Source organism: Cuculus canorus, chromosome 1, assembly GCF_017976375.1.
Source record: "Cuculus canorus isolate bCucCan1 chromosome 1, bCucCan1.pri, whole genome shotgun sequence".
In the NCBI taxonomy this organism is placed as follows: Eukaryota; Metazoa; Chordata; class Aves; order Cuculiformes; family Cuculidae; genus Cuculus; species Cuculus canorus.
Window position 1 is genome coordinate 182,005,792 of NC_071401.1, and position 25,678 is coordinate 182,031,469.

Genomic DNA, 25,678 nt, shown 5'->3' on the forward strand with positions numbered 1-25,678 from the left:
TTTGGCTCTCTAGAGCTGAAAGAAACTGGCCTGTGAACAAAATCATTCATGAGTCAGTCCCCACCGTAGCCTAAATATTTACGAATCCATGAAAAATGCAAAGTAGATGCTAACTGCCTGTTAAAAGAGCACTGAGAATAGCCTACACGGAACTGAGAAACATCTCCTAGGAATTTAAGGCCCTCACAGGCACCGTCTGCTTCACACAAGAGTGCTGCAGAGAAAGTTAAATCCATTTTATGAGTCCAGTTTCCTGAAATCTAGTGGTTTTCTGAGTTAGAGTATCAAATAGGACAGGATAAATACACATATTTCTAATTTATAATGAATGTTTATGAAAATATATTATTATGTACATGAAATTTATTTAGAATATCTATAACTTATATAGAATATAATATATAAAAAATGCTTTATGGAAGAGAATCAGCCTTAAGACTAAGTTCATTTCTTTATGCAACATCTCCATAGTTTTGTAAGCCAAAACTCTTTTCATCTGTAACAGTCATGAAATTTTGAAGTCCTGAGGTCTATGACTCCAGGATTCCAGTGGGCCATCTTCTTAGCTGCAGCAAATCAGAGGGGGTTACCTCAGAGCTTCTGTAAGCCATACTGGGTTCTAGTAAAACTGTCTGAATAATGACCTGCCTTCACAAAGCATTTTGGGCAAATTCCAAAGAATAATCAGTCTGGGTTTGTCTGTTTGTTTGTTCTTTTGTTTGTTTGTTTTTCTACTCGGGACTCTTGGCCATACAATCAGTCCTTCCTCAATGCATAGCAATTCTCCTATTCAGTTATAGAGAAATGCTAGAAAGCGTCCAGCTATATATTCCCAGCTCCCTGTGCAGGTCAACAGGGAGCTGGGAATATATAGCTGCTGCATGGCTCAATGCCTCTGTACAGTGACAGCAGTGTTTTCCAGTATTTTCCAGGTCATGCATATCAAACGATTGGAAAGAAGACTAATGTGAGAGGAGTCACAGAATAACTTAGATTGGAACGAACCTCTGGAGGTCTTCGTAGTTGAACCCCCTTGCTCAAAACAAGAAAAAGTTAAAAATTAGGTCAAGTTGCCTATTGTCTTGTCTAGATGAGTTCTGAGTATTTCCACAAATGGAGATTTTTACAGCCTTAAAAATCCCAGCTCCACTACCCTTGCATTGTGCCTCCTGTGCTTCATCTCTCTTCCTGGCTAAGTGTCTTTCTATTGTACTTCATGAGGTTGTCAGTACCTCTCTTGTTCTGTGGGGTTCAAAATTTGACACAATTCTCCAGGTGTGGTCTTGTAACTGCTGATCAGAAACCAGCACCTTTAACCTACTGCCTTTGCTGCTGCTGAAGTGTGTTGTGAGCCTTCAGCACTACAATGGCACACTGCTGCTGATTTCACCTTGTAGCCCACTAGGAGCACAAGTCCTTTCTGTAGAGTGTCTTTCTACCCTGTTATCCCTAGTATGTCCCAGTGCATGGAGTTATTCCACCTCTGGTGCAGCACTTTGCATCCTCTTTGTTAAATTTATGAGGTTCCTGCTGGCCCACTCCTCCAGCTTGCCACAGTCACTCTGAGCAGCAGTCCTCCCCTCCAATATCTGTCATTTTCCTGAATTTTATGTCATCTGCAAGTGCAAGAACAGTGCATCCTGTCCCTTTGTCCCGGTTATTGGTGAAGATTTTAAGAAGTATTGGTCCTTATATCAGCCACCAAGGAGCGCCACTTGTTAGACTTTGGACCTTAGAGCTGATGGCCAGTCAGTTTTCCACCCACTTTATCCAGTTCACCACATCCCAGTTTATTTTCCATGCTAGGGGAGACTGTGTTGCAAAGCTTGCTAAAATCAAGGTAATAATTGTCCAGTGCTCTTCCTTCATCTACAGAGCCAGTCATCTCCTCATAGAAGGCAATCATCCTGCCCAGGCAAAATCTACCAGCAGTGCTGGCTGTTCCATAATCTTCTTGCTCCATAATCTTCTGAGGGACTGAGTTCAAAAATTTGGTGGTTTTTTACTCTTTTCTTTCTTTTACTCTTGAAGCTTTTGTTCTCCCTTAAGGAGAAGTCCCTCATCTGAATGCTCTTTTTTGTTGGGAAGAAGCCATTCAGATGAGAAAGGATGGCTGACTGTCCCACTGACAACTGACCAAAGTCACAGTTTTGTAATGTTGCTGTCACCTATAGTCATGGCACACAACACAGATGTCTACTGACATGCCCTGATTATTTCCTGGCAAACAACTGGAGAACAATGTTAGTGAAAGCTGGTCCTCTAGAACAAAGCAAGAACAAGCACCAATTTAACATCTTCCTCTAAATAGAATTAGGTATAGTGGGATGCTTGTACCAAAACACTAAGGCAACTTTCATTAATTATAGTCAGGAGCCAAAAGATCATTACAAGCCATGTTGGCAACACGTTTCACTAGCCTTGTACCCGCATTCAAAAGTACACATACACAAGTTTACATGCCTCATGGTCATATTTTGTGCAGTAATTAAGCAAGCTCAGCATGAAATTAAATGGCAGCTTGCTCCAGTGAACAGTCTGTTCTATCCAACCAAAGTTCTTTTATCTTTTCTTAATTAGTTTCAGGGGGGTGGAGGGAGCTTTTATCAGAAGTTTTTCAATCAAACTAATCTAGTGTGGCATATTTGGCTTTCATCAAATGACAATGAGTGCCAATTGAAAGGCTCTCTTTGGTTTCCCCTGATGACCATAAGATGTTTTTGTAAGAAAATGTTACACACAAGAAAACATTAAGTCTTCTATCTAAAATACAGTTAGGACGCTGTGTGCCATGAATGCCAGCCCTTCTTGTCTTCAGTGCCAGCCCTTTTGTCTTTCACACTACCAAGCCTTTCAAAGCCCCACATCATCAGTGTCATCGTCTGCCAAGTATGTGGCTCTTTGAAGTCTCTCGGTGCCCACCATGCACCAGTCAGAGGGGTCATGGCAGTGTGGCTTGAGGCACTTCTCTGCTTCACCACCATGAAGACACTACTTCAGAAGTGCTCCAATCTCCTGACAACAGGAAAGCTGTTAGAGCAGTAAAAACTCTGGTGTTTTGCAGTTGGGATGACCAAAGACTTGAGTCTGCTCAAGAGGACAAAGTCTACAAACTGCCTCCTGCAGGATTCACTGACCCAGACCTACAAGGTGCGCTCAAGGTGCGCTGCTGACAGGGCCCAGTGTGTCCTACTTGTGGCACAAAAAGAAAAAAGAAAAAAAAAAAGAAAAAAACCCAAACCAAATAAATAAGGAAAGAAACAGCTTCTTACCTCAGTCTGCTCAGAATCTTGGCCTGGTCAGGGGTGGTGCTCATCTACCAAGCCAGTGTGGGTCTCTCTGTATGCTTCCAGAGAAGGCCTAAGAATGGACTGCTAGATGACGAAGTTGTATTTATAAATATAAATCTTCCACTAGCAAAATAAGGAGCACAATTGTTATTTCGTGTTACACATCAAATCTGAGATCTTGGCTGTCCTCTGGTACATCAGCTCTGAAAATAAGTTGGACAAGACTTACCAAATTGCCTACTCTGTTCCTAAGCCAGTACAACGTATTCTTTAAGAGACAATCTTAAGGAATTCTTCTTGTCTCTTTGTAGGTCACTCTATTTTTAACCTTCTTCCACATTGCATAGAAAATTATGTTTGTCTCAATATCTGGTCCAAAAATGTGCAATATGAAAACCTTGGTATTAATGAGCAAGCTGAGTAACTCCTTGTTCTTCCCAAGTGAACCTGCTCTGCTTAGGAACTGCAAAAATTCTTCTGACACCACTCTCAAAACTTCTACACCTTGGTTTGTGGCCCTTTACTACTTCTAGGCTTTCACCCGAATTATTCCCATCTCTTTAAAGTTGTGAGGTAGTTGGTCTATCAGATTGATTTGCAAAAGCTAATCTAGTAACTGTCTTCCCCAGCTTGCCTGCAAGGGCATTGGTCAGCAAGTAGGGGGTAGTACATATTTTAAAATAGAAAATATTTTTTCTTAGTTCTCAGAGGAGTCAGTTTCCTCCTTTTCTTAAAATGATAGGCAAATTCTGTGGTCCTTGGAAGAGCAAAACCACTGCTGTAAGAGTTTTGAAATGCTTAATATATTGAGATATTATACGGGATATATTTGAAACTATAATAGATTAAATGTAATATAACTGTAATCATTGTACGTAAAACCTACTATCTTCATTATAACTGGTTAAGGACTGCCTTAGGAAACCTCAGCAATATTTTTCTTTTTCCTTGGGGGGGGAGGGCGGGGAGGGGGGGGGGAAAGAGGCCACTCACCCACAGCCTGCAGGGTAGTAAATTGATCCTCAGGTGGAAGACCCCCATTCAAGTCTTTTGAGGTGTATCATTCAAGGGAAAGATTTCAATATGAATGGCTCACTATCTGCAACAAGCCTCCATACTAATGAGCAATAAACATTGACTATTTACTTAATTAACACCGAACAGAATGGCTCCAAGTAGACAGAAGACAGTGCAAAATGGACTTCTTTGACCAGCAATTTAAAAGCACTCACCTGAGCTGTGACTCTGCCAGTCAAAAGAGGATGTTAAACTGTCTCTACTGTATTTTTATTAACATATTGCCAGGGCTCAGTATGATTCTGCAGCAGACGCAAAACATATTCCAAAGTAAGATTTTTTTTGCCCCTCGGACTGGCTTTGTAGCAGTGTCAGTCATGACGCCTTCTTGTGAGAAACTCTTTTTTTTTTTCTTTTGGAAAGCTATACTTCTGCTACCATTTGCCACCTGAAAATCAAAGTGTTTGAGATGCCTTTAGTTTATGGATCATATAATGCCAGATTTGTATAAACAACACTCACATAATGCTTCCTTTCTTGTGCAAATCATGCAAAAGTCTAAACAGGACCAACAGAATTGTGCCCAGGTGGCCCAGAGGGCCAGTAGCATCCTGGTTTGTATCAGAAGTTGCGTGGCCAACAGGACTAGGGAAGTGATTGTCTCCCTGTACTCGGCACAGGTGAGGCCACACTGGATGCTGTGTTCAGTTTTGGGCCCCTCACTACAAGAAACATGTTTTGCTGCTCCAGTGTGTCCAGAGAAGGGCAATGAAGCTGGTAAAGGGTCTGGAGCACAAGTCTTGTGGGGAGTGGCTGGGGGAACTGGAATTGTTCCACCTGGAGACCAGGATGCTGAGTTATTGCTTTCTACAAATATCTTAAAGGAGTTTGATGTTGGTGTCATTCTCTTCTGCCACAGGTGACAGGACAAGAGGAAATGGCCTCAAGTTGCACCAGGGAAGGTTTAGATTGGCTATTAGGAAAAATTCCTTCACCCTTTCTGTCTTGTCCGTCAAACTCCCATTTACATGAAGAAATCTGATACATGCATATTGACAGGGCAATGTAAATTTGCATTAGTCTTTTATTTCACAATTGTTTTTCCATTATAAACATCTTCCGAGGTAATGAAAGGACTTCTTAACTTTTACAAGATGGTTATGTAATATGACATTGATTTTTTTTTTCCAAGGGAAATTATATTGATTCAGAAGCTGTTAAAGGAGAGGTGCTAAAAGTTGGAAATAAAAGCTGTGAAAATCTCCTCCTGCAGTCGGAATCAATTCTGTGTACGGTTCCTAGTGATCTCCTGAAATCCAGCAGCGAGCTAAATATAGAGGTGAGGCAGCTAAACCACACACAAGATATTAATGCCATTTTTATTATCATTCCCAATGTCACCATTGAACCTATAAATTTTACATTTAAGCATAAGCCTGTGTTTACAGAGTTATCTCAATCCCTCTTTGTTTGGGGTGGAAATTCAAATAGTATTGACTATTTTAAAAGAAATATTATCAGCATTGTTGTTATTACCTGTTTGTATAGAGACTTTCTGGAGCCGTGGCACAAAGCAGGAACTAAACTAAGCACAGGAAAAAAATGACAGTCATTAGTCCAAACACAAGAGGACATATATGGGGAAGAATGGGAAGCTATAATGGAGTATGTTTGTTTTGGAGCTCATGAGTCCTTTTTCACAAAATTCTGCTGCAGTCAAGAGGAACAAATCCTTCCTGAAATATTTTTTTTCTACTGTTTTTAATTTCATTTCAATTCTTTTTGTAAGATGCAGGCGCTTAGGAGAAATGTTTGAGTTTTAAAATTACTGTTCTAGACGTCATTCAGAGTGCTGCTGCAAGTTTAAATTGTAGATGGTTTTAACCTGCTGATTTGTAGAAAAAGACACAAATCTTTTGGTATCTTTGTTTTTTTTTTTAATATAAAAACAGGACAATCAGAGTGGAAGGGGATTACCTTTAAACTATGAAATCATAGTTATTAAACTATGTTTAGTTATTAAACTTAGTTAGTAAACTATGAAATCATGACATCATGAACTGTGATTCACTGAGGACAGTGGAAACTTTGCCAGTCATGTAAGTGTGACTAGGATCACAGTCCGTGTAAGCTCTTTGGAGTGGTGACTAGCTATTTTTATTATGTCTTTATGGCATTCATCTCAATAGGGTCCTAGGCCATGAATGGTATTCCTATGTGGTCCTGCAATCTAAGTGAATAGTAATAGCTGATTTGTTTTATTAATAGAGTAAATATTAATTTATTTTAATATTAATTTACTTTGACAAGTATAAATTAAATTTCTTGGATGCATCAGGCAAACTATAAAATTATATGCAGGTCTCCTTTTGGCAAATCTGTTTCCCAGACCTATAAATGTCTGATTTCACACAATATTTGTGCATGTGTGGCATTCTGTACCTGTTCATATTTTACATTTGCAACCAGGACTGTCACTATATTTGATCAGTTCCACTATGTGGTATTTTCTTAACCTCTGAGAAACAGATGTGCACGATATGTATTTAATACATAGAAAAGAACACAACATAAAGGGGTTAAATAAGGTTTCTGCCTCTTTACTGGCAAGGAGCCTCAGAAATTGCAGTCTGCCCAATGAAGAAGAAAATTTGCTCTTTTGACGGGCAAATCCATCATTACACTGCCCAGAGGAATGAATTCCACAGGAGGAAGAGAAAAGATGGCCAAATACATTCCAACTGACTGAGCTAGTGACCTAAAACAGTTTTTCCCTGTTAGCTGTTTGGTGTTTGTTTGGTTGTTGATTTTTTGAATTTTTTTTTTGTTTTGTTTTGTTTCTTTAAACTGTCCACAAGCTGGAAGCTGGCAAGGGACAGGCTCACGTGACCTTGGGAACTAAAATGCAGGCAAGCTGTCAACAGAGAGTTTGGTGTTACAGCTTATTTATGCCAGAAAGGCACATATTAAAGATATTTGAGATAGTTTTTTTTAACATACATGTCAGTCCACGTACTCATAGACCCAGACATTTTGCTGTACCACTTGAGTAAAAATATGAAATTAGTATTTTGAATTAACACCTGGTACCAGTGGGACCCTGTTAGCCAGAGTGCATGTGTGAGTGTGTGTGTGTGTGGTGTAGCACATACATAGCTATGTCATTACCAGAGCACTTGAAGGCATGTAGTGAGTCATAAAAATGTAGAACTGCTTTTGCATACACCAATATAATAATTTCTCCACTCCCAATGCCTTATCGCAGTACAGCAACACGAAATCAAGATTTAATACATATGGAAAATATCAGCTCATACTTTAGTACTAATAATTTACTTCTTGTCTTTTGAAATCATTGCAATATATTTTTCTTTGTTTTTTTTCAGTGGAAGCAAGAAGTTTTGTCAACAGTTATTGGAAAAGTGCTGATCCGGCAAGAACAGAATTTCACTGGACTGATTGCTGGAGTTGTTTCAACGTCAGTTTTAATTTTGATCTTCTTAGTGTTTTTCCTCTGGAGAAGGAAGAAGAAACAAATTAAAGGTGCGTCCTAGTCAATTCCATCAAATAGTTCCATTATTATATCTTTGAGTTTAAAAACTGGCATCAACTTATGCTTGGCTTCACTGCCATGCAATGCCCTGTTGTAACCTGTCAGTAGACATTTCACAATCAAGTCCAATGTTTACTTGCATTTCAGCCCTTGGCTTTTGCTTGAGCTGGGTGAAGGGCCGCACTATGCCTAAGGGAGAAGGATTTTGGAGGGACTCTGAGCTATGAAGAAAACTTAGTAATTTCTGTTCCCTAGTCAGCCTTGAGAGAGAGGACAAGGAAAGAACATGCATGGAATCAAAAGCACTTCAACATTTCACAGCTGCCATATAGTCCTCTAGCCTGTGCCTGGATTGTGCAAGATCGAGCACTGTGATGTCCTGGTCTCCCGTTCAACTTAGTCAGAGCGTGCCTCCTCTCTGGCTCCTGTGTCTGGGTTTCCTTCCACTGGGAACCACACCACTATGCAAGCAGGAAGGAGGTGGGAAGCTAGTATATAACCAGGTCTTGATCTGGCACAGTGTTAGAGTTAGATCATGTTGATGGCCCCAGAGGCTTCAAAGCTCTCTTGTGTCTTCCGTGGTGGCCAAGAGCAGGGTTTTAACACAAGTTATAGAGGTTCTTGTGCTGTTCAAGTAGGTGAAGTTTAGGTCCTGCACCTGTTTGCCTCAACAACCATGGGGCCCTCTTCTCAGCAGAGCAGAACACCTTAATCCTAAACAAATACCTAAATGAATGTTGGTGGTAAACACAGTAAACATGGGGTTTCCATTATTTCTTTCTCCTCCCCATTCAGATCTGGGAAGCGACCTAGTGCGCTATGATGGCAGAGTGCACACTCCTCACCTGGACAGGCTGGTGAGCGCAAGGAGTGTAAGTCCAACGACAGAAATGGTTTCAAGCGAATCTGTAGACTACAGATCAACTTTCCTAGAAGGTATGCCTCTGTATGGATGATACCATTTCATACGTCTTGCTTCTCATGTTCTCAGACTATAGCTATTTTGATCAATATCTTAATTTTACTTTTTCACCTGGTTTGTCTGCGTCTCCATTTTGTAGGACTTGACATGTTCACAGGTTTTTTTTTATTTTAACTGAGCTTTTCAGGTGCTTCCCAAGATTCATATGTGAAGGATTTTTACTTTTACTCAGGTTGGAGGAATATATACCATACTATTAGTAAAAAATCACTTTAAGTATGCTCCACAATTAGCTAGGAGCTGATGGATATCATGATTTTGACTTATCACAAGGTTCATCACACCATGCAGCAATTCACTCTGAAAAACTGATTTTTAAGGATAGCATCAAGTGGTTGTAGGTTTAGTATGTCTCAGTGACTTCATGCAGTCATCATAAAGCAGTTCTGTCAGCCCACCGTGGGACAATGAAGTTTTATAAACTGATATTCTTTTGTGTGTTCATGCTTTTCCTATAAAACAGCATGTTGTATAGGAATGTTCGTTTTAAAAATTACATTAAAGGGATGTGAAAACTGTGACAAATCAAGTGGAAGTCCATGTGTGCTGGCACGCCAGGGTCAGAAAACACACTGTTCATTTCCAGGGTGCTGGGCATGAGGGAAGAACAACCCTATGTTGAATACATTTTTGTGCCTTATCACACCAATTTAGAATGGGTATTCTCCAGAAAAGCACTCTGCTGTGCTTATACCACTTTAGGCTGAACGTTTCCTTTAAGATGTGTGGAGCCCATGTTCTGTGATTACCAATAAGGAGTATTCAAGTACTGGGAGTTACCAAATTATGATATTTGAGATATCACAGGTATTTGTTAGTCTTGGTATAGTCATAGTCTTGTACTATTTCAGGTGCTCAATTCAACTCAATAGAAATCACTCCAAATCCTTATTCCACCTTTGTAATCCCCAACAGCAGAGCTGCTTGAGAGGCAGACCCATTCCCAGCTTCCTTTATGATTCTTTAATTGCTGCCGCCAGCTCGCACAGGAAGCTTCTTGATTGAAAGATTCCCAATGGAAAAGGGAAGTCTGTGCCACTGGTTAGGAGGGAAAGTGGTACATGAGACAAAACTACACAAGGAACCTCGGTGGAAGGTAAATCTGCAGCACTCCTGGGGCCGCTCTGTACTGACAGAGCATGGCAGAGACTGCACCAAAGAAGGAGGAGTGTCCACCTAACGTTCCTGTAGGAATGTTCAATTATTATCAAAGAATAAAATGGCAGCAGCATTAGAAAACATGCAAGTTTACATCTGGCAGCTGTAAAAATTATTTTCTATTATTATCTACCATGATTATTAAGTAGATAGTTGGTAACATAAACTGTCTTTGTGAATGGAAGAGTTAGTGTTTTTCTTCTAGATAGAGCAGCACTAAGTTTTTCTCAGCACCTAGCATGATAACAGCACTATATGAAAACTTCACAGATTTTATACGTAAATATATAAAACATGTCTGTTCAACACCTTTTACATTTTGTGATAAAGTATCTGATAATTTCTTTTGTTAAATTTATTACCTTTTTTTTCTTTTTGCCCTTGGGCTAAATTCTGCTCATTTACTCCACTGGAATCATTCCAAATTGAAATTGGTGTAAATTAAACTTAATCCTTGATTTTATTACAGCAAATACTAGAAAAAATGCTTTCAAACAACAGCTATTTAAAATACCTGAACAATATGCTGTTGACAAAAATAATTTTCTCAAATAAATACTCCTGGCTTGACTGAAACATTTTAATTTCTGCTATTTTAAATCAGCTGGCTCATGTTATTTTCATGAGTAGCACCAACTGTATTATCTTCAGCAGTTACAGGATATGAATCACCTCTAGGCATTTCCCTGGTTGAATATTTACCATTGGATAAATATAGCTAGTCACCAGCAGTTTGGAAACCTTCATGAAATGTGAAGTTACCTACCAAATTAGAACATGACAATAATAAAAGGTTTCATGTTTTTAATTGTTCACTACTTCCTCCTCCTATACCGCTGTCATTTTTCCATTTAATTCTTGTTACTCCCAATTACTAGAAATGCTTTAACTACATTTGGCAAGATGTGACAAGGCTTCATTACCTCTCCTCAGAAAAGTGGAAGTTTTGCCATTTGCTTTCATAAAAGTAGAGCTGAGAGAAGCATAAGTTTCTAGTGACACAGTTTTCCTGGAGTTTGGCAGATTAGCAAGGCGTATTTTCATTTTCCCTTTGTGACCAAAACTTCTGCAAAGCCAAGCCACTTCCAAACTGATAAACTCAAACATTCCTCACCAATGAAATGAAAGTCTTCATTCTCCAAGGAGAAGTCTAAAAGGATCGTAACAGTTTCTGTTCGTCTTGCAGACCAGTTTCCAAGCATGTCTCAGAATGGATCGTGCAGACCTGCTCAGTATCCTCACTCTGACCTCTCTCCAATTCTGTCCAGCGGGGACTCAGATTTAGCAAGTCCACTTCTCCAAACTAATGTCCACATTGACATCAGTGCCTTAAACCCTGACCTGGTCAAAGAAGTGCAGCATGTGGTTATTGGTGCTGACAGCCTGATTGTGCACTTCAGTGAAGTAATAGGAAGAGGTGGGTACCACAACTGTTGCCTTGCAAATTGCTGTTCTTTTTGCACACACATTCATTATGAACTGTTCTGAATAAGGTGTCTACACAGAGGTTTTTCAGGCTTTTTACTTCTTACAGCACTACATCCCGTGCACTGAATCAAGGGGGATCCAAAGGGCTCTGCTTTCAAGTCAGATGAAGGGTTGCATGTTTGTTCAGTTGGAGAAGACACCAGAGGGAGGAAGGAGTCTGCCAGTTAATGGGACTCCTTTGAACTCAGGGACTTGCTGGTTCCCCCTCAGCTGCCTCACTCTCACCCTTTTCTGGGCGATGGAAAGGCTCAGGCAGGGCCTCTCATCCACAAGGCTGTGGAGCACAAGTAAGGCTGCTACAGAATATTGCATAAGCCTAAGGAACGTGCCTAAATAGCAGATGATGCTGAGATGGGGGCACCAGCAGTCTTAAGCTCAGAGCCTGATAGCTGTCAGGAATGCTACATGACACTGAAAACTCCTGTGGTCACTACTGTGTCCGGTGAAAGTCTGCATGGGCCAGATGAAATGTATACACCACTTTTCCCTCCACAAGTTTCCCCCAGCTCTGAGGAATTCTCTTTTTGTTTCCACCCTCCAATGGCTTTCCATTCCCCCTCATTCCGCTGTCATCACAGCTGCAATAATGTGTAGCTCCTGATTCACTTCCACTTATTTTTGTCCCTGATACAGCAAGCCCTTATTTTTCTGACTTTCTACCATCACCCCTTTTCCTCTACATCTCTGTGAGCAGGTTTCCTCCTTCTTTCACAGAGCAAGACAGTATTTCTGTTAGGGGCTTTTTTTTAAACTGTACTATTCGGTATCAAGGAGAAACTGGATTTTCAGTATTTCTGCAGATCATGCGTGAAAGGTATCTTGCTGATTATCAGAAAACTGATAAAAAATTGGCTATAAATGATATTCCTAATGCCTCTTCTGCAGGAAAATAGCCACAAATCAAGCAGTCAGTGTGTTTCCCTTCCATGTATTACACACACTCATCATCCCCAAAGCAAGGGTGGGCCTTTTTCTTTTCTTTCTTGTTTCAGAAAAGGCCAAGTAATTTCCTATATTTTAAAATGTTGAAAAATATCAGGAATGACACCAATATAATTAACCTTGTTTAATTTTCTCCTCTATATCTAGAAATGGGCCAAACCCAAAAATATTTCAGACACACCCGATTCAAGCTTTAGGATTTGTGCCCAGGCTCCAAACAATCTGTGCTCTGATGGGATTTTAGTTGCTTTTATAAAACAAACTTCATATTAATTTTAACCCAAGCCAAAATCAAAGCCAACTCGGCTTTCACCGGCATTTATGACTGGAACCTAGTAGAATTAATCAGATAGTTTTGTTCTTTCTGAAGAACTCACACTTGACCAAAAAATATTTTGCTTTCTAACTGCAAATATTAATATTTTAGAAGTACACAGTAAACAGTACATCTGTGAAGGAAAGTCACTATTATGTGCACATATGATTTGGATAAATAAATGCATGTGCCTGGAACTCAATGTTCTGTTTCCTAAACAGGTTAACCTGACTTCTCCTAGTAGGTTTCCCCACACTGCAGACTATCCCATTTGCTTGACAAGAAAATGCAGGATCAGGAAGGACTTCTGTGTCACTGGTAGTTTATTTCACTGCTTAGACCATCACCTAGAAGACAAATTTCACTCATTATCTTTTCGTGATGTTTTGCAGTAGGAACTAGGCCACAGCAGAGACCATAAACTACCACTTATTGATGTTGTCAGTTTGTGATTGGCACATTAACTCACAAACCTTTCACGGCCAATACACCACTCGACATTTAAACACTCAACATTTTCCATGGAATAGCAAGACCTGAGAGACTGTAAACCCACAGTGATGCTCCTTATGCAACTTCCCTGAAGATGCATCAAGGCTGTGCAGTCCTGTGGACCAGTTAGCATCAGCTTGCAAACCACTGGAAACCACTGAGTCAGTGGTCACCTCAGCTCCTTCTAATCGCTTCCCTGTGCCTTCTAGTGCCCTCCTTTAACACGGACCTAACAGGAGACCACAGTGGCAATGGGCTGAGATGTTTTTTGTGTGCATAGTCATTACAAGAATATGAAGCAATTGTGGCACCAGCCTTGTCATTGTTTATATTTTCCATCCAGGTCAAGAAATATCAATTATGCTGCAAATAGAGTTTTTATTTTATGTAGTGATGGTTTCATGTAATGATGGTTTTATGTGTTAATTAAGAAATATGCATTACAAGTGTTGGGAATTGGACAGAAATGGAGTGTGATCACTTTTTTAAAGTATAGTTGCTATCCAGTGGAAAATATCAGAAAGCTAATTTTACTTATTAAAGCTAATCTTTCTTTTTTTTCACAGGACATTTTGGGTGTGTGTACCATGGGACATTGCTAGATAATGACGGCAGGAAAATTCATTGTGCTGTGAAGTCACTGAATAGTGAGTTACATGTTTAATAGTGAGACTTTACCATAATTCCAAAGAAAAACAGGGTGAACTAATTAATTACAGTGAATTGCACTTTCACAAATAGAGATTCTTAGTTGCAGCTGGATTGAATTCATCTCTGGAGCAATTCCAATGACTTTAGATTACCATGAGGCATTAGTATACATTTGTGCGTCAAATGAAAAGCCCATATATTTCCTCTACAAAGAAAAGGACAGAGGAAAATGAGGGAAAGGCAGTGTAATTTTTTATTCTACTGACTGCTGAAGATTTGGGTTTGGGAGTTAAATTGCTAAAGAGCAGGCAAAGCTGCTGGAAAAACAGGAAGATACTATAACAATATTTATTAAAGGCTTTACTCAAGTGTTGTGGGTCAATTCTAAATAATTCATGATTAGAAAAGGAGAAATAGAATTATAATCACCAACAAAGTGTATCTGGTCATTGTAAGAAAACCAATGATCATAATGTGGGATCACATTATGGAGGTGGAAATCATGTTTGTATCTTCTCATTATTACTTTGTTGTGCAATGACATGCTGTACAGAAATGAACTATAGGTTGGTTAGGTTTCTTTTAATTAATTCATTTTATTACTGGATTTATCAGGGATTACAGACCTGGAAGAAGTAGCTCAGTTTCTGAAAGAAGGAATAATCATGAAAGATTTCACTCATCCCAATGTTCTGTCACTCCTGGGAATCTGTTTGCCTGATGAAGGTTCCCCCTTAGTCGTTCTTCCATACATGAAACACGGAGATCTTCGAAACTTCATTAGGAATGAGACTCATGTAAGTACATGGTGAGGTCTACCAAATGGTATTGCGAGTCTAGCCACACCCTGCTCAAACACCACAGGTTATAAGCTCTGATAATTACATTATGGCTATAACTTGCTGCTGTTATTACACCTTAACCTTTAGCACTTGCTTAGGCTGGCACCAAGCCCAACCACAGTGCTGCCACTCCTTCCCTTCCCCCTCAAATTCCTCTCTTGAATGTTTCCCAGAAATTATCAGCAATAAGTATTTCTCATTTCCCATCCATAAGCCTCTTTATAAACAAATGTGTTTATGAGATCTAAGTCAAGGGGCCCAACCATCTGCTGGTTTAAACTGGCATATCTCTGTTGACTTCAGCACAGCTGTGCCAGTTGTCACCATCTGCTCCTACAACTCCTAGGTAAGGGATCTTCATGTCCAGCTAGAGACAAAGTCTCATTATAATCAATATTTTTTCTTCTTAGCTGACGAGAGAAAAACAGTAAATACATACAAACTATGAGTACTCTCTTATCAGAGATTTTACCCACTTTCATTGAAAGACTACAGATTTCTTAAACATGTCTCACGGCTTTCTCTGAAGTGTGATACCACAGGTCTTGCCTCAGATACTGTAAGCCCAGTATATACTGTAATATTTCACCCATTTCACAGTGCTAGGATAATATAAAGCAACTTCTGAGCCAATGGGATTTCACCCATCTCTATGGCAATCAACAATAGACAGTAAAATTTTTGTAAAAGAAAAGCATCTTGACAAATTGTTGGGGGAGTTAAGCTTTCTGAAGTAGGGATCTCTTCCCTTTTGAGCTTGTTTTATTCTACAGGCACCAGGGACCTTGTCTGTGTTTAGTCCTTCCTGAAATAGATAGTATAACATCACTGTTGAACAGGACTGTTCCATAGAAGAAAATTATATGGAACAATGTCAACAACACAAAAATCTGTGGGACCTTACTATTACATAACAACTGTTGCTGTTACATAAAAGAGTTACAGTTTATAATTATTTCTGTATTTAACATTTTCAGTAAGGTAGAACTAGTGCATTGCAGACCAGCAGAAAGAGTTACTCATCTGTGGAAAACCTTCCTCTGGCAACTGCTAAGGTCTCCTTTGCCTTTTCCAAGGCACCATACTGATGATAGTTTGCACCTATTTTGCTTCAGATAGCACTCTGTCCTTTCTTGGTCATTTCCAGCTGATGAGCAGCATAAGTGAGCTACATACTATTATTCTAGGTTCACAAATGTGAATTTTGTGTATCAGCTGTGATGCTGAAGTTTCAGTGTATTGTTTCACTTCCCAGCCCAGGTAATGCTGCAAAGTCTGCTTCTGGAGTCAGTTTTACTACAAGCACCAACTTCTCTTGATCATTCTGGTGGCAAGATAGGTGTGTCAAAACTGGGAGTCACAGCAAAAGAACAGTCTGCTCCTTGGGCTTCTGCATTCATTGTATCACAACTGTTTGTATTTTACAGAATCCAACGGTAAAAGATTTAATTGGATTTGGTCTTCAAGTTGCAAAAGGGATGAAATACCTTGCAAGCAAAAAGTTTGTCCATAGAGACTTGGCAGCAAGAAACTGTATGTAAGTACAGATATCTAATTCCAGCTATATTATCACACTCTTCTCTGTAAGACAAGATGAGATACACAAAGATGAGATACACAAGATGAGATGAGATACACAAAAATTTCCAAGATTCTGCTTTTTAATCAAAATAGGGTGTTTTTTTCATTGTTCCATAATTATACCAATGTTTGTCTTGCATACTGATGAGCTACTCAGCTTGCTAAGGGCTCATTTCTTAAACATAAGCTTTTTTTGAGTGTGGGAAATAAGAAGAGCTGAGGTGAAAGTGTTGTCTCTCAAAATCATTGGTTAGAGTTTAAAAGGCATCTCCTAAGGGAAGTTACACTGCTGTTGTCTCAACTTGCTGTGCTTCTACCCAACCTCTTCAGAAGCAGCACATCTCTGCTGCCGCACCTAGTAGGAGGGAGAGGAGCACAGGGGAACTTTGTGAGAAAAGTAGGAACACAAAGAAACACCAGTGAGACCTCTTGACAATAATCTTTCATTACATGAGTATGAGCTTACTTTGGCTCAAATTGCACTCACAAATTAATGTTAAAAAATCAGAGCATGCAGAGTCTTAGTAGTGTCTGGGTAGCCAGACAGTTCAGTTTACACAAAGACCAACCGATACAGGAGTTCCTGATACTGTTAGGCTGATTCATCACCTATGCTGTGAATTAATGAGGTACAGGATTAAACATTAGAATTTATTTTTAGCGTGTCATAATCTAAAACTCTGGCTGCAAAAAGCTTATTCATCTGTGACATCAGATTTCTTCTTGTTTTTCAAAGGGTGCACACTTGTGCAGCTGAACAGTCTCTGAGAAAGAATGTTTTCTTACAGCTGCTGGATTTTTTAAGGAAGTAAAAAATTCACAAGCAACGTGGTCTAGGGGGAGGTGTCCCTGCCCATGGCAAGTGTTGTGGAACTAGATGATTTTTAAGGTCCCTTCCAACCTAAACCATTCTATGGTTCTATGATTTTCAGTTTTCCTAAGAAGGAAGGAATTGGGTTAGTGGATGGAAGTCCTGGTTCATCTAATCAAAATCCAAACAGTGGCAACAAGGCATTCCCTCTGGCCTATTGTCTCCCTTGGGTGAGGAGGAAACAGCTATCAGGATGTCTCACATCACCAACTGCGTGGCTGCTTTTGTACTTCTATATGGGTCAGCACTTCAGAGCCTTAAGAGCCAGAGGAAGATGTAGAGTAGAAGACCCATGTTCCTCAGTGGCCATGTGCAATCCAGCTCTCAGAAGCACAGCCCTTGCCACAATGGTTATGTTCACGAGAAAGAAAGCAAATCCAGTTCCCGTGGACTCCTGACTCTATTTCATTATTCTGGAAGAGGTGCAGAAATCTGCTATGGCATGAACTGTCTCCTATTGACTCATCAAAGTTCCCTCCTACTCCCTTCATTGGTATTGATTTAGTTATTGCATCAGTAAATACAGCAGATGGTTTTGTGCCATTTAGTGGGACTTCAATAGACCAGAGAGTTGTCCAGACAGGAACCTCGTAAATTCAAGACAGGGAAATGCCACTTGTGGAGGCTGAGAGATGGGATTGTTTAGCCTGGAGAAGGCTTAGGGGGATCTTATCCATGTGTATAAATACCTGATATGGGGGAGTAAAGATGAAGCCAGATTCTTCTTAGTGGTTCCCAGGGACATTCCAAGAGGCAGAGGGCACAAACTGAGGTAAAGAAAATTGCATTTAAACATAGGAAGAAATGCTTTTATTGTAAGGATGACTGAACACTTGCATGAGTTGCCCGAAGAGGATATTGAGTTTCCATCCTTGCAGATATTCAAAACCCAACTGGTCATAGTACCAGGTAACCTGCAGTAGCTGAGCCTGCTTTGAACAGGGAGGTGGTGGTGAACTAGATGATCTTCAGAGGTCCCTTCCATACTTGCCCATTCTATGATTGTGTGCTTTTGTAGAGAAGCCCAAAAGCAGGTGTTTGCGGAGGCTAAGTCTGCACATACAATGGAGGGTAGGCTTAAGCATGCCAGCATGCATGATATCGCTTATCAGGACAAACACCAAGCTTAAGAGGAGCAAAGCTAGGGAGATCTTCTGATGTGGTTGAGATGTAACCCCAGAAGAACTTTCCTTATGCCACCATTCTTTCCCAGTACAGACACTAAACACATCCTCGGCTACAGGACTACATTACTATATATGGGCAGTCACTGAGATAATGATGAGTCCTTCCTTACCAAAACTGAAAGTGAATACGCAAGTTGATGCCTTGACTTGGAAATAAAAATGACAGGTTTCTAAGGATACAGAAGAAGAAACAGCTGTGGAAGAAATGATGTAGCACACAATCAGGAAGTATAGCCTATTAGCAAAAAATCTTTTTATACGGAGCAATTGTTTTAAAAGAACTGTAATTCAAATTATATTACCAAAACAATATCAGTAATTTCCTGAGTTCATTCACTGTGTTAAATGGGTGTCAAATATACTTTGCTGCACTTTTTGTTTCACTGTTACATTAGTTAATAGATCCAAAATAAAGTACTGCCTTCCAAAGCCACGGTCTCAAAATGCAAGTCACTCATTATAATCCACTGCCACTGTGAATCTCACCTGCTCAGTTGCAGATAATACTTTTTGTCATTTCTCTAGGTTGGATGAAAAATTCACTGTCAAGGTTGCCGATTTTGGTCTTGCTAGAGATGTCTATGATAAAGAATACTACAGTGTGCACAATAAAACAGGAGCTAAACTACCAGTGAAATGGATGGCTTTAGAAAGTTTACAAACTCAGAAGTTCACAACAAAGTCAGATGTGGTAATGTATAAACATATTTGTATCCCCTATTAATTTCTCTTCTACTGCCTGAGGCATCTCTCCAATACTTAATGAATGGACTAACTCCAAACCAAAACTTATACTCCAATGTAACTTTAGTTCACATGAGAGTAAGAGACTGTTTCTACATTCATAAAGGGTATTTGTCCCAATCATAAAGCAACAAGTTGTTGACCTGATTATCTGTTACTGCTCAGGAAAGAATTAGAAGTTGAATCTCACTCCAAGGGAAACTAAGGACATTTCAGGAAGCCAAGTTGGAGCTTAACACAGCTATAGGAGGGGCGCTGGAAAGCTTGACAAAACAGGTTAACCTTGACACTCAAAAAATTTATTTGTTCTCAAAAAGACTTCATTTGCTTTATAAATACTTACTGACTGCCTACAGCAATCTCAAGTAGTACCTGGCCATTTATGAAGAAAAAATTATAAGATGAAGTCATTAGTTGGCTGGATCACTTTGTGTTTTAGCTCTCCTTTCAATCCAGATTGAAATTAGCCTGTGATGCATAGACGTTCACCACATATATTCTCTTCAGTATGTATTTACACAGGGTTAGTCAGATCATCAGCTCATGTAAATTGGCAGAGCTCCATTAACCTCAAAAGAGGTCTGCCAATTTATACCAGCTAAGTAGCAGGCCTATAGGCTTTTATTTTCTTTCATTTGCTTAGTTGAGTTTCTCTGGCTCTAATTTAAGTGGCTTCTCAAGTCCCTACAGCATTTACTAGCCCACTTAAAAGAAAGCTGAATGCAGTAAAATAACTTTTCAAAGGGAAAGTCCATACATTTGAGTGCTTAAATCTGTCAAACCATCTTCTAAAACTGGAATGTAAAGCCCTTCAATCCTGTCACTTATTGGGTTTTTTTCTTTGTTTTTTTTTTAGTGGTCCTTTGGTGTGTTGTTATGGGAACTTATGACAAGAGGGGCACCACCTTATCCTGATGTAAATTCTTTTGATATAACTGTTTATTTATTACAAGGAAGAAGGCTGCTACAACCTGAATACTGCCCTGACCCACTGTAAGTAAATAGTTTGCACAGCCTTCTGCAAATGGTGCTCACTCAGATATTATAGGAATTGAGACTGTGGGAGGAAAGAGGGGGTTTGGGTGGGTTTGGTTTTTTTTCCTTTTCACGTTATTTCATAATTGAACACTTCTTTTATTTGAATGGCAGGTATGAAGTCATGCTGAAGTGCTGGCATCCAAAACCTGAGATGCGTCCAGCATTTTCTGAACTTGTTTCAAAAATATCAACTATCTTCTCCACTTTTATTGGGGAACACTACGTTCATGTCAATGCTACATACGTCAACGTGAAGTGCATTGCTCCCTATCCCTCTCTTTTATCATCACAAGACAACACAGACATGGATGTTGACACATGACGGGTATGTCTGAAATAGAGGAAAATACATTCTTAGTTGTATGAACAAAAAGCAAAACATTTTATCTACTAGTTTCTACTGCCCAGTCTTTGTGAGAACACTGTTGCACATGTTTATGTTGTTGCCCAAGTTGCACTAGTACAAGGACATGATACCATATTTTTTAAGGCTATGGGATTCTAGAAACCATCACAGTAATTTCCAAGTATTTGGACAACTGCATCAAATTACCAAATGGAAGCGTTGTGTGCTACCACCCAGAGCTAGTTTCCACTGGCTCTCATTAATATGTGCTCAGACCCAAGAGCAAAGATTCATCATTAATGCCATGAAGGAAAAAGTAGAATACTAATCAATACAGCTAGAAGGACTGTTACTGTTGCTTGTACTTTAGGATAATGAGCAGTGCAGAAATGGTTTTCGCACTAAAGGCTAAAACAAACAATGAGATTTACAAGAGTTTCAAACACATGGTTCAAACTCTGGATTTTTGCACTATATCAACAAGGTTTCTTATAATATAAGCAGCCAGGAGAGCCAGCCTCATGGTAAATGTCTTAACAGAAATCAACATCAAAAAATGGTGTGCAGTAAAACAAGTACGTCGGTCTTGCCAGTCCTCTGCTGTAGTCAGACGGTACACAAAATGAAGGGGAAATCATCTAGCTTAAAGCATTCCTAATGTCAACTTCATTCCAACATTCAACTACTTCTTTGAGTAACAGCCTATATCGACAGACATCTCAGTGAAAAATGCAAAGCCTCCACTTCTTTCAGTAAAGAATTAACCACTCTCTCAGAATAAAAACTTGAAGGCATTCATAATAATTGTCAGGCTAATCTCTGGGGTGTAGTAATGTGGGCTGCATTGTTCCAGAGAGGAAGAGGAGACAGGCAGACCGGCAACCTTATGGAGCTGCTGTCTGGCAAGTCACACGGCAAGTTGCTGAATCTCTGCCACCTACCCTTGGGTGGAGCTGCCGCCTAAGGTGAGCAAGGAACGGAGGCGTTGTAGCCAGCCCTGAGCTAAAAGGATTGTGCCACAGCAAGAATGTTGGTAACTTCTTCGCACCAGCTCTAAAGAGCTGAGAAGACCAATCAAAAGAAGAAACTGCTTTAGGCCCCCGTAGTCTCTTCTTGGATCACACAACCCAGTGAATTATGATACCTACTTTTATTTCTAAATTATGGCCAGAAAAAAATGGTTTTGAAAAGTGATAGTAAATAAAACTTTCATTCATTAGGGAAGAGTACTGTAGCTTTAGGGCAAGCATCACATGTCATTTTTGTTCCTGTGGAATTCTGTGCATACTACTGTATAGCTTGTTTAGAATAGGATAGAACTAGGTTTGTTGGTGTAAACACGTAAAGTATTCTATTTTTATATTAAAAAAAGTTTATTTTTAATGACATTTACAAAGTTTGGTTAGGCCACAAAATACTGCACTGTGAACATTTCAGAAAATGTATGTCAATGAATTGTAGCAACCTTAAAAAAATACTGTGTAAATATTAAAGAGGAAAAGAACTGACTGTAAACACACTCCACCCTAAGTATAATATCTCCATTGCTGCAAGCCAGCCATTTTAAGATCTTCAAAGAGAGGTAGTGCAGATAAAGAATTGATATAAGGGAGATATATTGTTCTTGGGAGACACTGTTATAACTAAGAGATTTATAATGAGGGCAGAGCGTGTAGGCAAACTATGAGCAGATAATATTGTATTGTGTTTCATCACCACTTTCATTTCAGAAATGAACTTTCATGTCTGCTGAGAGCAATACTAATTGTAGATTGCTCAAGGACAAAAGGCTTTGCTGCAGGCAAAACAAAATCATCTCTATGGTTGTTAAAACAGCTAAGGAAGTTTATGACATACAGATTTGGGGAAGATACTCCAAACTTGTACATACATGCTTGAGGAACGCTGCAATGTGAAACAGAGGACGTTTTTACTATTTATGAACTTTTGCTTAATAAAGTTAATGTTGTGTCTGGGACACCTGTAAGAATACGTGATTCTGGTAAATATTTGATGTTAGTAAGTTCATATATCTGCAGAAGAGCTGAATGGTACTTATGTTTCTAGTTGTTGTTATGACCTAATAAACATTATTAAAATGAATTATTGTAATACTTTACACTCTGAGTGCTGTAATTACTGTTACCATTTGACTGTTAAGCTGATAAAGTCTGTATGCTTTTTCTGACTACGACCTGTGGAACTGTGCAAGGAAACAACTCAGAAACATAAAAATGTGGAGGGTGCCCCAATAAATCAAGCATGCAGTTCCTCAGCCTCTGAGCCATTAACAGATGCCTCAGAGGAAAGTGCAGAATACCCTGTCATGAACAATGATGGCATAGCCCATTTGAGTAGAAAGTCTTTTGCCTAACCACGGGCTGCACCCAGGCATAGCCTTAAAATTCTTCATGCACTTGGTGTTGGGGGTGACATCTGAAGCTCAGAATTTGGGCATCGTAAAGAATAGCAGCTTGGCCCAGCAATGATACCAGTGTTTGCATTCAGCTCCAAGCTCCCTAATCAGTCATGATCTCCATGAAATTTCAAGCACCTGAACCTACATCACTTATGGCCGTCCACCACACATTTCATCTCAGCAAGGTGCTTTGTACCCGTGACACCTGAAGAGAGAAGGCATTGCAGTTCCCCAGTTCTCCTTGGGGAACAGGAGCCAGCCCCACCCTTTTCCACAGATTTCCTCCCAGGTACATTAGATGCCTCCCACTGAATTCACAAGGTCACTTCTGTGAAATATATTTTAAGTGGGTACCCCACAAACCCAGCAACATGCGCTGTGCTGTGCCACTCTAGAGCCAGATGGCACTAAGAGCTGGCTTCTCCAGCAGCTTGCCTGAGGGGGACATTTTATACTTGACTCACTCAGAAATACTTTGACGCACAAAGTCTCAGCTGATTAAGACCAGCATTTATACACTCCTGTAATTTCAAAATAGCAAGCAAACCAACATCAAACCACATTTTCTCCAGACACATTTACTTCTTAACAGAATAATGTATATGCTCAGTTTCAACTCAAAATGTATTTAGGGGGAAAAAGGGATTGAAAATAGCAGCTAAGAATGAAAACATTATTCCCTTGTGTCACAACCACAATCCAGCTGAAAGGTCTGACATTTTTTTATTCTAATAATTTACATCTAATATATTTTCCAATACACTTCCAGGATTTCCCCAAAAAGTCAGTAAAAAATCTCCGAGGTTTTACTGCAGTACACTATTAATACTAGGGTCTTCAATCTAAACCAGCTTCATACGCAGCCAAATGATGGTCTGAACTTAAATACCAGATTTGCAACACATTCCTCTGATTGCTTCTCATGATTTCTAAGGGATGCTATATATTCCATTTTTTAGACAGTCAACGGAATCACAAGCTCCCTTTTTCATCCTAGAAACTTTGTTTATGCCAGGTACACACTGCAGCAGACCTTCAGCTGCCTTGCACTGGCAGCTACCCCCAACATGAATATTGACAGTGGACATGACCCATGGCCAAAAAAATTGCATAACAGATACTGTACACAAAAGCCAAGAGATTAAAAAAATAGGGAGGGATATTCTCACCACACAGAAATTTTCCTGTTGATTTCACATCATTTTTTGCAGTGCTTTATTAACGCAACCATTTTAAATAATATACCTATATTAAGGAAGATTTTTACTCTATCCAACAATATTAAAGGTTTCTAAAAAATCAAGGGAATGAGTACACTGTACCGTTGGGTGGCCAAAGTTTTGCATGTTGCTCGTGTGGTGTCTCTCATGTTAAATTCCATCACGAAGAATGGGCCGACACATCTTATGTAACTACACAAAGAGGAAAGGTAGGTTGCAATTTTCTCACAAGGGCAGAAGCAGTACAGAGAGCAGCTACTGCAAATTGGCATCAAAATAATTTTAAAACTAAAACTGAAACTCTCCCTTCAGAAATTTCGTTTCTGGAATTCGGCTATAACACTATATCAAAGAAAAAGCTCATAGCAGATAAATGAAATACAAATAAATTATTATTTTACTTACTAAACAAAACATCTGTTCCTGAGAAGTTAAAATTCCTATTATTTTTAACAAATAGGTCATGAACTGAGTATCCCAAGCATCGAAGAATGACACAGGAAATCTTAGGCTTTTGCCAGACTGACTAGTAAAAACATTTACAAGAAATTGTGATCTCACAGGCAGCAGGGAGGGTTCAGAACAACTTGATTGACTCAGTGGACATAAGCCTGGTGGAGATTTTTTTTGCCCTGGAACTGTGTGCTCTGACAGTAAACCTGAATTTGCCTTTTGAAATCCCCATCGACCTACTAATGTTCGAGGTGTAATCACTTCCAATGAGGACACTGAAAGATTTTTTTTCTGACTAAGGTCAACTGTTTGTAGGCGCTCCACAATGTACTGGAGACAGAGAGAGAGAGTGAAAAGGTTTCTGGTTTGTAAGGAAAACTGCTTCCCTGGCTGGTGTTACAGTAACTTTGGTGCCTACCTTTCCAGAACCAGCAGCCTCTCCATGACACACCATGCACTAGGAGAGTTCCCGGAGTTCAACAAAGGAGCATCGTTGTAGTGACAGATTGAAGCAAATATAGCAAGAAGCTGTAGGTCAGGCTTGATAGGATTTTCTTTGCACAGCCCAAGGTAGAACACCAAATAGAGGTGACCTATTTAATCTGGTTTCCATGCACTTTTCTCTTTCAGGAGTAAGTGCTTTGCCACAGCCTGGTGCCGTTAGGAGGTTCATTAGTATCCGTTGAATGTTCTCACATTCATTAAGACAATTTAATAGGTAAGTCATCCTTACTGGGGCCTCTGAGGCCCCGTCTGTTTCTAGAAACGCTACGTATTAATACTTGCCAGAGTTCTAATTGCAAAGCGCCCATTGAGCCCCTCTCTGGTATGTATGACAGCTGAATATCCTCCTTGAGGATGTGAAAAGTGTTACTGCCAAAAACTTTAGGGTGCATGACCAAACATGGACCTCAGCTGCCATGAGGTTGCAGCTCACTGGGGCTGTTGGCATAACTTTGTAAGTGCAACAAAACAAAAAGAAATGCTAAAAATACAGTTCAAACTTTAATTAGCAAGGGAAAAAAAAGCTTCAGACAATGGTGGTATAGTCTCTATCTTTTGTGCATCTCAGAAAAAAATGAACTTAA

General features: G+C 39.6%; 1 protein-coding gene across 3 annotated transcripts in view; it reads left to right on the top strand.

Moving 5' to 3' along the window:
* Positions 1 to 22,596, top strand: part of MET (MET proto-oncogene, receptor tyrosine kinase) — a 100,011-nt gene extending 77,415 nt beyond the window's left edge. For 2 of the 3 annotated variants that reach the window (XM_054082826.1, XM_054082810.1), the window contains exons 12-21: positions 5,500 to 5,646; positions 7,694 to 7,850; positions 8,656 to 8,796; positions 11,187 to 11,417; positions 13,805 to 13,885; positions 14,505 to 14,686; positions 16,159 to 16,268; positions 18,896 to 19,061; positions 19,971 to 20,107; positions 20,264 to 22,596. In XM_054082826.1, the coding sequence (XP_053938801.1) occupies positions 5,500 to 5,646; positions 7,694 to 7,850; positions 8,656 to 8,796; positions 11,187 to 11,417; positions 13,805 to 13,885; positions 14,505 to 14,686; positions 16,159 to 16,268; positions 18,896 to 19,061; positions 19,971 to 20,107; positions 20,264 to 20,474 (1,563 nt within the window). In that variant the 3' untranslated portion in view covers positions 20,475 to 22,596. The remainder of the gene's footprint in view (positions 1 to 5,499; positions 5,647 to 7,693; positions 7,851 to 8,655; positions 8,797 to 11,186; positions 11,418 to 13,804; positions 13,886 to 14,504; positions 14,687 to 16,158; positions 16,269 to 18,895; positions 19,062 to 19,970; positions 20,108 to 20,263) is intronic. The other variant, XM_009566651.2, reaches the window with a different exon arrangement.
* Positions 22,597 to 25,678: the final 3,082 nt, after the last annotated feature.